The sequence below is a fragment of the Macrobrachium rosenbergii genome, chromosome 55 (genome assembly GCF_040412425.1).
Source record: "Macrobrachium rosenbergii isolate ZJJX-2024 chromosome 55, ASM4041242v1, whole genome shotgun sequence".
NCBI lineage: Eukaryota > Metazoa > Arthropoda > Malacostraca > Decapoda > Palaemonidae > Macrobrachium > Macrobrachium rosenbergii.
In genome coordinates, this window is record NC_089795.1 from 14,812,071 (window position 1) to 14,823,991 (window position 11,921).

At 34.5% G+C, this 11,921-nt stretch overlaps 1 protein-coding gene across 1 annotated transcript in view; it reads right to left on the reverse strand.

Annotated features, from left to right (window-relative positions):
- Window positions 1-9,787: 9,787 nt before the first annotated feature.
- Window positions 9,788-11,921, reverse strand: part of LOC136835138 (uncharacterized) — a 33,997-nt gene continuing 31,863 nt past the window's right edge. Inside the window, exon 3 of the mRNA XM_067098341.1 lies at window positions 9,788-11,589. Within this exon, the coding sequence (XP_066954442.1) occupies window positions 11,069-11,589 (521 nt within the window). The 3' untranslated portion in view covers window positions 9,788-11,068. The remainder of the gene's footprint in view (window positions 11,590-11,921) is intronic.

An 11,921-nucleotide genomic window follows, 5' to 3' on the forward strand; every position in this document is an offset into this window, starting at 1 on the left:
GATCGGCGCGATGCGGTCTCTTACACCTTTTACTGTGAGGGAATTTGAATCAGCCTTAAGTAAATGTAGTGAATGAGCTCCTGGACCAGATGATATACAGTCGACCTCCGGATTTATGGGGTGATAGGTACCACAACCCCCTGCGAATACAGTAGCTAAAATCTGCGAATACAGTACTTGTCATCCCTCCAAAAACTCTTTTACCCGTCTTTTAATAGTTTATTCTGAAAAATGTATTTAGTCAAAATAATACGAAAATACAGCAATTGGTGAATATTTCTATGAAAAATTCAGCGAATAGGCAAATTTACCACGAATAATTTGGATATACGTTCCACGGAAAAATGCACGAATAGGTGAAGCTGCAAATCCAGAACTGCAAATAGGCGGGGTTCGACTGTAACATATTCAATGAACTTACCCCAAACATACCAGATTTTTCATATTAAGCCTTATTAATAGAATTTTTTGAGAATACATCTTCCCAAAGCTATGGTTGATGTTAATATTACTGACATTTGTGAAACCAGGGAGAGACCCTTTCATGACAGAGAATTACCGTCCCATTGCACTGACATCATGTCTGTGTGAGATCATGGAATAAATGCTGAATCCACATAAGTGTGGTACTGTACTTGGAACGTGGTGACTATTTGTTACCTGCTCAGTGTGGTTTTTTATTTGTTCATTTTTAGATGCCTCTTCTATGAAACTCGTTTTAAATTTTAGTCATTTATTTATTGATTTATCTTTTTAGTTCCTTAATTTTATTACAGCGTCAATAACCTACCTATATTTTGTGACCCCAGATTTAGTAGCCAATCAGTCAATGACTAATCAAAAAGTATGTTAGTGAAAAAAGGGACCTCTTTTGTGCGTTGCTTTCTTACAACTAAAAACAAAAGGAGGTTATTCTGATTACGCAAATAGCAGGGGGAAGATGGTAAAGAAACCCATTGTTGTCATTATTATAATAAATGCAAGGGGGCCATCAACTTTGAAGACTCTAAACTGTGTAAGTACATGACTGAAAGGCATACAGTCAAATGGATAACAAAGGTCGCCTTTGCTTTTTTTGGAACTACTGTTCTAACCAGTTACATACTATACATAAAGCACACAAGCTGACAGCAAACAGTGTCATGAAAACACTTCATGCTTTCAATAATTAGGCTCTTGATTGAGGACTAGTATAGACCTTAAAGGCAGTTGCACAAAAGGAGAAGCAATGCAGAGATTGCTGCAAGCAGGGATGCTTGAATTGAGCTGCCTTCTCATGAGTTTACAATTCCTGAAGACATTCATGAGTTGCATAAATTGCCCAAAGGTAAGCTGAGAATATGTGTTGCTGGACATGAACACAGGACTCTCTACTAGAATGTCAGAAATGTGATGTTCGGCTTTGTGCTGCATTCTTTGCTTCATAACAAAAGAAGAAATAGACAGCAGGCGTATGGAGGTGGCAGTGACAGTGTCATAGGAGAGGCTGTCATCATTGTGGCTGGTTGTGCAGTCATCTCAATGGTCACCAATGTGCAGAGGTGTGTGCGAGTAAGAGGCAGCATTCGAAACTTACTCATTTATTCAAACAACAAACAGACAGGTCAGTAGCTCTTGCGAGTGGAAATGTAGTGCCTGACAGGAGGCGAACAAAACAGAGGTCAGAATACAATCAACTGTTTGTTGGAGGATGGACAGATGTACATAAGTCAATATACAAGACATGAATGAAGTTATGATACATATAGCCGGAAAGCTGACATTGTAGTGCTTGTACTAAGAATGATACATTTAACATAACATTAATATGAATGATAATATATGTACAAAGGATGTGTGGCATCTGCTGTGTATCTTGTATGTGTGTGCTTTGCACATATGTCGGGAAGATGCTCGTTGTGAGGAGATCAGCCAGCCAGGTAAGATGGATGGTGTGTGGGTCCACACTAGTGGATCCAGAAAAATTTCAGCGGGGTTGGGGCACCAATTTCCATATACATACATACATATACATACAGTATACAGTATGTATGTGTAACATATATATACTGTATATATATGTATGTTTGTTTGTGTTTCTTTTTTGCTTTGCTTGATAAAAAAACACACACAAACGAATGCAGACAGTATGTTGAGAAGGTGACAGCAACATTGAGTGTTTACAGTTATGTGGTACTGGCAAGGTTAGGTGAGGAAGGATGCAGAGTTGCACTTGAACACTAGATTTTTTATATGCTTTCATTTAGCTTGCTTTTTTGTCTGTTTGTTTGTTTGTCTGGGTCAAATCTTGTAACTCAATTTTTTACCTGTTCTCTTTGTCTGATGGACTTGAAATTTTGCATTGTTACTCAGTCTCAGTGACATACAACCTTACACAACCTTCCAGTATCTCAGGATTTGTATGAAAATCATTGGATTTTTCATACCTTCTTTGGCTCGACAGGATAGCATGTTCAATTTCGTTAGCTACATCATCACAGATAATCATACTTGGAGTCAACTAAACTTTTAATGAAATACCAAACAGTAAATCAAGCAATAGTGCACAAAAGAATATTTTATCGCTGTTGATATTTCATCTCTAAAGATATTTAAAATGGAATTTTTAGATGTGGGTAACACATTTTTCTATATATATATACCTTATGTACCTTAAGTCTTATCACTAGCCAAAGCAAAGGGGTATGTGCATACATACATACCCTATGCACATGATTGCGTTTATCTTTTGGGTTTTAAAAATGAAAAATTAGAAAATACAATAAGAGTAAAAATGAGAACAGCAAAAAATAAAAATAAAATAAAGGGAAGGAGTGTGTGTTTTTTGAGCTTCAGTGTAAGTGATATCTCAGTTGTTGCTCTCTCTCTCTCTCTCTCTCTCTCTCTCTCTCTCTCTCTCTCTCTCTCTCTCTCTCTCTCATATCTTGTTTTTTTCTTTGTGCTTCATGTATTTCAGTACAAGTTATAGTACAGTAGTGTACTGTACATATTCTTTAATAAAATGTGGAAAAATCATACATGTAAAAACATGAAACAAAACAAGCTCTAGTAAATCAGACATCCGCCTAGCCTTCTTCACCTAACTAATACTGCATCCACACCCCGTCCCAGCCATAGAAACTGCTCTCCAGGTCCAGCCACCTTCCAAAACAAGCCCTTCTCTGAATGAGTTCCTATTCACAGCCTTAATGCCCCTCCTCTCCCATGGTGCCCAGCCACCCGACCCCTCCCCCAACCCTGGAAACTTCTCCAGGCCTCCCCCACCCCCAAATCCTTTCTCAGTCTGTTTATGAGTGCAGGCAGTGTTACCAGCAATTTCCTGAGGGCACGCAGCTTTGCCAACCATCAGAAAGCAGTTCTTACAAATTTTTAAAAAATTATATATATATATATATATATATATATATATATATATATATATATATATATATATATATATATATATATATATATATATATATATATATATATATATATATATATATGTTACAGGAACAGAATCAACACTTTTTTTTTTTGAAGTGTACATAGCGTGATCTTAGCGATCTACTTCAGGAAAAAGACGTAAAGGTTCAACCCATGATTCCTCGCATTTTTTCCTCTCTCTCTCTCTCTCTCTCTCTCTCTCTCTCTCTCTCTCTCTCTCTCTCTCTCTCTCTCTCTCTCTCTCTCTCTCTCTCAGCCCGAATCCCTCTCTCTCTCTCTCTCTCTCTCTCATCGTTTTCCGAAGCTCATCCACCCGACCTCTCTCATTCTCACAAGTAATTAAATGGACTATTTAAAGAAACACAATCGTTCCTACAAAAATAGGTTTATTATTCAAATAACCCAACAAGAAATGAATAAAACAAAGCAAAAATTAAAATGCATAATAAATGAATTATCGAGTCATATAATTAAACTCTAAACTGCAAACCACTTCTGACTAAAGAAGTCTCATTATGGCTAATAGCCTGGAAATCCCCAAAATCACACATACTCCCAAATCAATAACCAAAAGTCATGTCCAAAAAAACAGTCTACCACAAGTCCACAGACATCTGTCGAAAGAATTAAACATGATAGAAAACTCCCAAAAATATATGAAATACAAAACACAATAATGGAAAGTGTAAAATGCTTAACCAAGATATGGCAAACGTAACATAAAATAATAATATAAAAGAGGTATGAATATCCATATTAAATTTCCCACACCAGTTCACAAGTACATAATGATCAGAAAGTCATGGTAAAAATCACAAGTTCAATTTTCTCCCATAAAAACAGAGATTTGAGACTCTACCTTATCTGCCGATTTTCAAAGCCTGGAACCACTCCAAAGCTATGACTGGACAACTGCAGTTCTATCACGTTAATGAACGATCAAACTCACTTTTAGGGCAGATTTTGGCATAATCTAGATCAAAGTAACGCACGTACTCACGAATATACATAATGCTTCGGAGATCACCTGATCTCCAATATTGCTGAGCTTCTCGCGCAAAGAGCTGAGGAATCAAAATATGCACTGTTTCAGCAATCTTGCATCAAACCTCTCGCCCTAGTTCGCTCTTACACCGAATCTTCCACGATAACATCTTAAAGCATTAAAGCTATGAAATGCATATATGTGTCCTTTAAATATATATATATATCTGTGGGGCCTTGGTCCTGGTCCTGGTCCGGCTATACTGGAAAATGTCCAGTTCCAAAATATGGTGATCTGGATAATTGAGAGATTACTCTATATCAGATACGGATGTATAAATGAATGTGTGCATGAATTCACATTCATATATATATACTGTATATATATATATATATATATATATATATATATATATATATATATATATATATATATATATATATACATAAAAGTGGATGTATATGTATGTGTGTGTGCGTGTGTTCCAGCATAACTCTGAAATGCATTGAGCAATTTCACCCAAACCTTGTATACATATGACTTATTATCTAGAATAGAATACTGTGGGAGTAAGACATCACTAGCAGCAGAGGGGGTAGGGGTGGGAAGGGCTTCCCTGAAATGGGGCTGGTTCTGCCCTTAGACTTAGTAACTAAATAAACTCTATGGGTTTATCATACCTCATTTCTGTATACATATGACTTACAATGTGAAAAAGAATACTGTGGGGGTGAGACATCACTGTATGCATCAAAGTGGGTGGGGGTGGGAAGGGGGTGACATGTAAAAATAATCCTTAGTGTTCTAGGTCGCTGAGATGAATAGTGGCACTCCTGATGCCCTTAAGTCCAAGTTCAGCCCCAATATGAAGAGGTGTGAAAAATAAAATGTCAAAAATTATAGATATTAGTGTCTTAATTCATAGTTTTCAAGGTCGCTGAGATGAATAGTGACACTCCCAACACCCTTTAAGTCCAAGTTGAGCCCCGACAGGAATGAGGGGTGAGAAGGGGTGAAATATAAAATGTTAAAAATGCTGGGCAATGCAATTGAAACCACTGTCTTAAGAGGAAGGGAGAGAGAGAGAGAGAGAGTAGAGGGGGTGGTGGGGAGAGAGAGGGAGAGGAAGTGAGTAGAGGGGGTGTTAGGGAGGAGAAAGAGAGAGAGAGTAGAGGGGGTGTTAGGGAGGAGAAAGAAAGAGTGAGGGAGAGTTGAAGAGAGAGAGAGAGTGAGTGAGTGAGAGAGAGATTAGAGGGGGTGTTAGGGAGGAGAAAGACGGAAGGAATGAGGGAGACTTGGAGAGAGAGTGAGTTTATCAGTTGTCATTCAGAGTTTTCCCAGGCAGCTGCGCGGTTGTTCACTTAGTATATATATATTATATATATGTACAGTATATATATTCACAGCTTCAGTTGTTCACGGATTTTTCTGTGGAACGTATTTTTCAATGCATTGCAGAAAATTTGGCAAGTCGCTGATTTTTTCATAGAGCAATATTCTCTAATTACTGTACTTTCAGGTTATTTTCATGACTGAATAGATGTTGTTTGATAAAAAAATTATTTACTAGTTTTCAGATATTAATATTAATGTAAAAACAGCAAAATGTCAATCAAATGTCTAAGTAAAATCCCTCAATATCGATCTATTGTCATTGTAATATGTACTGTATAAAAAAACAATGTTCACCCTCTCTCTCTCTCTCTCTCTCTCTCTCTCTCTCTCTCTCTCTCTCTCTCTCTCTCTCTCTCTCTCTCTCTGTGACAACATGCTATTGTGACAACATGCTATTGGCTGAAGGGGTTGGAAGTAGCCAAACACATAGCTTGTAGCTCGATGCTTTTGTATGTACTGGTAGTAATGTATGAGTTCTCTCTCTCTCTCTCTCTCTCTCTCTCTCTCTCTCTCTCTCTCTCTCTCTCTCTCTCTCTCTCACTGAGATAAGAGAGAGAATTTTTATGCATATGTAACATGCATGTTTATTTGTTTTGTATGATAAATAAATGATTTACTAATTTTCAAATATTAATATTAATGTAAACAGCAAAGTATCAATTCATTAAGGAAAATATAGTAATTTAGGTAAGATTTTAGCTCGATAATTGTTTTCCTGAATTTTTTCTTACTGTCTCCAAGTTAGGAGGAGGAATGAAGGCCTAACTGTCAATCATCTTCACATATTGACTACTGTGAAAGATTTAGCCCCTGGGCAGAGAGTCGCTCGCTCTCTCTCTCTATGCCAAAGGATACTCATAGAATGTGAGAGATGAATAGACAGGTAGATAGACAGATAGAAAGGGAGAGGGGTTGACAAAGATATATATATATATATATATATATATATATATATATATATATATATATATATATATTATATTGATAATAGATCAATATAATAATACAATGTATATATACACACACACACACACACACACACACATACATATATATATATATATATATATATATATATATATATATATATATATATATATATACAAATATGTGTGTGTGTGTATATATATATATATATATATATATATATATATATATATATATATATATATATATATATATATATGTATATATATATATATATATATATATATATATATATATATATATATATATAATGTATATGTATATATGTATATATATATATATATATATATATATATATATATATATATATATATATATATATATATATATATATATATATATATATATATATGTGTGTGTGTGTATATATGTTACTGTAGTATTATATTGATCTATTATCATAGTAATATGTATAAAAATCTATCGTTCCGACATTTTTAATTGTTTAACTTACGTAAACAACCCAGTTCAGCCTCTCTCTCTCTCTCTCTCTCTCTCTCTCTCTCTCTCTCTCTCTCTCTCTCTCTCTCTCTCTCTATATATATATATATATATATATATATATATATATATATATATATATATATATATATATATATATATATATATATATATATATATAATATATATATATATATAATATATATATATATATATATATATATATATATATATATATATATATATATATATATATATATATATATATATATATATATATATATATATATATATATATGCCAAAGGATACTCGTGGAATGAGAGTTTACCCTCTTTTGGTTTTCTGTAAAGAAAATTGTGTGACGGCTTTGTCCGTCTGTCTGCACTTTTTCTGTCCGCCCTCAGAGTTTAAAAAAACTACTGAGGCTAGAGGGCTGCAAATTGGTATGTTGATCATCCATCCTCCAATCATCAAACATACCAAAATGCAGCCCTCTAGGCTAAGTGGTTTTTATTTTATTTAAGGTTAAAGTTACCCATAATTGTGTGTCTGGCAACGCTATAGGACAGGCCACCACCGGGCCGTGGCTGAAAGCTTCATGGGCCACGGCTCATACAGCATTATAAACTTTACAGAAAACTCAATTGTGCTGAAGAAACTTTGAGGCATTTTTTACTTGTTTATGATTGATTTTAGTTTAACCCTCAATGGATGGGAATCATTCTGTGAGTACAGTATATATAACAGGTTTTGAGTAATGGATGGGATAACCCATATAAGTATTAATACTACGCTTCATTCGGTTTGGATGAATTTAGCGGGACAAAATGTTCATAGCACTTCAGTGGGCCATAAATGACTTACGGCAACTACAACAGCTCAGCACAGGAGAGACAACGATCAGTATGCCTTGAGATTTCTAACTTAGATGTACTGCCTCTCTGCAGCTCCAGGACGTCTTTTTATTTATTTACTCATAAATATACCCAGGGAATGCTGTTGGTTTTAGTTCTCATCTTTTATGATAGTAAGTCAGCTATAAATGCAATTTTGCAAGGAAATATTAGAAAAAACATGTATACCTCACAAAAAGTTACTGCATCTCCCTATCTCAGTAAACCTCATAAATATTTTACAACAAATATACTCAGATTTTGTCACTGATTTTAGTTCTTATTTGTTATGATATTGTGTGAGCTGTAATTAAAATTTTACAAAATAAAATAGAATAAATTATTAGAAAAACATGCATAACTTGGTAAAATTAACATATTTTTACGAGAGTCGTGTAAAAGAGGCCCTGCATAGGGTTGTAAATAGTCACTTTTAACTTCCCGTGGAAGGTAGGGAAAAATTTTTAGAATTTGTTTTCTTACACCATGTGCATTTGCATATCTTCCTCTTTCCATTGATTTGTTTTTTTCTTAAAAGCCAACCTTACAGTTTTCCCGGTCGGGAGGTGTGCTTGATATATATCTAGGTCGTCCCTTAGCAGTGAATGTTTACTGATGAATACTGTATATTATAACCTAGTTTTGTGAATTAATCTTTACCTTTGTGCACATACTGTCACTAGTGTATTAAATATTTTTAATGTGCATAAATATTTTTGTTCTCTCTCTCTCTCTCTCTCTCTCTTAGGGGTAACTTCATTAGTTTTCACACGTAGCTGTGAGCCATATATTTTTAAGGGTAATGTTTTAAGATGACTTTGAAATGATATTCAAGTGTTTTAGGATGATAGTTTAAACTATATTTTTGTTTGAACTATTAAAATAGGCAGTTATAAGCATTTTAGTTTAAGGTATACTGTACTCAGTTCTCTCTCTCTCTCTCCCCATGACGACAGCTATTGGCTGGAGGGGTTGGAAGGAGCTAATCACACAACAGGGTACCAGCTTTCCTTGATGCTGATTGACTGAAAATAGGCATTTACATGTAAGCTTTTTTAGGGGGTGGGGTTCCAATATATCGCAGATATTCGTTATTTGCAGTGTTTCTGGTCCTTAACCCCTGATAATATGAAGTCGACTGTATATATATATATATATATATATATATATATATATATATATATATATATATATATATATATATATATATATATATATATATATATATATATATATATATATATATATATACTATACAGTATTTTATTATATATATGCATATATAAAAAAAAATATATATACAACCAATGCTAATGTATGCGTTATGTAAATATACGTGACATATTTCACATAGGTGTTTTGCGCTGAGTGCCAGTATGCTTAGCATATACTGAATATTTGTGAATTATTCATTGAAAAAATGTTGTATATCCATCTGATTTTGCTTTCCTCTGAATGACAAGTAAATTTGGAGCACGTTAACGTTGGTTTTAGGTAAATAGCTCTAGCAATAATGTATAAAATTACGATACAAAAAGTGGCTTCACTAACGCTAAGAAAATGTATGAAGTTTCCGAAAATAAAGGAAGACCTGGAAAAAATATAGAGAAGACAATAATACAATCAAAAGAGTGTCCATTTCATAAAGAAAAGTTGTGCCTTTAACTTGCAGTTTATTGAAGTAAAAATAATCAAAAGCAACAGATATTACAATTAAAAAATAATTCATTGTTTGTAACTTGTGTGGATCAGCATATCAATTTTAGCTATGTACGAACCACCTGCCGACTGAATTTCCTTCATATTGCGGGGCTTAAATTGCAGAATTTCCTACATTAATTAGTATTCCTTAGTATTCCACTTTTGAATGTATCTACTCAAATCTCAGTGAGGCTGTACAACTGATTTTTTTTATATTTGTCAACAAGATAGAAGGTAGGGATGTGTTTTCAAAAATTTTTTTTTTCACCCAATATCCTTCAGTTATTCATTACACTGAGTATAAGGAACTACCATTATTATCATTTTATTATTATGGCCATAGAAGGGAAGTTGAGGAGAAGGATGATGCAAAACAGGGCAATCTAACAGTTTTGGAAATTTCTAAAGAACTATGCTGTAGTTACTGAAGATGACGTTAAATTCAAATTCAGTCTTACTTTTCTGATTGTCTTGTCTTTTGCTGTTTTTTTATGAACAGTTATCATTTTTTAGTGAATGGCTTTTATATTTTTTTTTTAATTCTGAAAACATTGAATTGAACCTTGATTCTGACTTATTTTAATTAAAAGAAATGTGAGGGAAAACACTTTTTTCAGGTAATTTACGTCTTTTAGACAAATTTTCATGATAGTGTCACACCTCTTACAATGGCCCGATTTTTCTATCTTCAGTTTGTTTTTATGAATAGGTCTAGGAAAAAGCTGCTCATATGAGAGTTCAGTAGGGTTTCCTTCATTTATGGCCACTATTTGCAAAAGGGGTGGGGTGGAGTTACATTGTAAAGCTAGGCTTTCTGTTTATTGCCAAAGAGATTATGAATGAGACTGCCATGAAATTTTGTTTGAAAGGTTCAAGCAAATGGGTACATTGGGAGTAAATGCAACCCCAATAATAGTGACAGGATTTGATTCTCTGACTGTTTCTGAAGGCCTGCTTCACAATAAAAACCTAAGTATATTTATTCTCTCTGACACAATTTACTTCATATTCATTTCCTTTATATCACTTTTCCTAATCTTTTTACAAATATCTGGGGATATGAAAATGGGGTTGGAAACATTTATTGTTTGCTGTTTTCACAGTGATAATTTAAAGGATAACAAGCCACATTAATATTGTTACTGATGGAAGTTCTTTACAGGAAGGAATAGAAGTGTTATTGTGATTTTTCAAATTATGACTTGAATCACCTCTGCAAAACATCAGAAGGCATTTTTTTTATGGGGAGTCTTCTATTTCATTGGATGCGGTGTCAATTTCCAGTGGCGTTGCGGTTGCCATTGGTACCGCTGGTGTCTCTCTCGTTACTTCAGGGGGACCAGAGGGAGGTGTGCTTCCTTGAGTGGTAGTTGTAGGGGCAATGGTCTCCTCCTTGGAACCTTGCTTATCATCAGGAGAGATGCTGACGATGACTTTGGAGTAAAAGTAACTTCCATTGTTACCCTTACTGACTGTCTGGCTTACTTCATAGCTGGTGCCATTTGTGAATTGTATCTTGTCTGTGGAGTTCTCAAAGATATCATCAAAATCAGGCATAGCTGGGAAACTGGGAAATTCAGGGAAACGAGGAAAATCTGGAAGACGAGGAAATTCAGGAAAGCTAGGAAAGTCAATGGTGAATGGCTGACTGAGAGATGAGGAGAACAATCCTTTGCCAAAGAAAGCCTCGAAAGCGCTGTCACCAGAGATTGCTGTATCCTTTGACATTTCATCTGTGGTTGGTGTGCTGGAAAAAATATCTGGAAATAAAATACAGTTAGCTCGAGGGTTGTCTTCATTGTTACTAAACCTCAACTTAAAGGGATAACTTGACTGCAGAAATAACTTCAAAAAATGAAAATGGAGGATCTGCTTCATAGCTAATAATATAAAATAAGAGAAATGCTATTATTATATTTTTATACGTATCTCTACTAATCCACAAAATGATAGCTGATAGGAGGGCATCCAAAACAAACCAAGGTGACTGTAAAGGTGATAATACAAATATTTATGAGTTGGTGTCTGTTTCCTGGAAATCATATTTGCCTCCATTAACCATAGCAGTGAATTATCTGCCTGATGGGCAAGT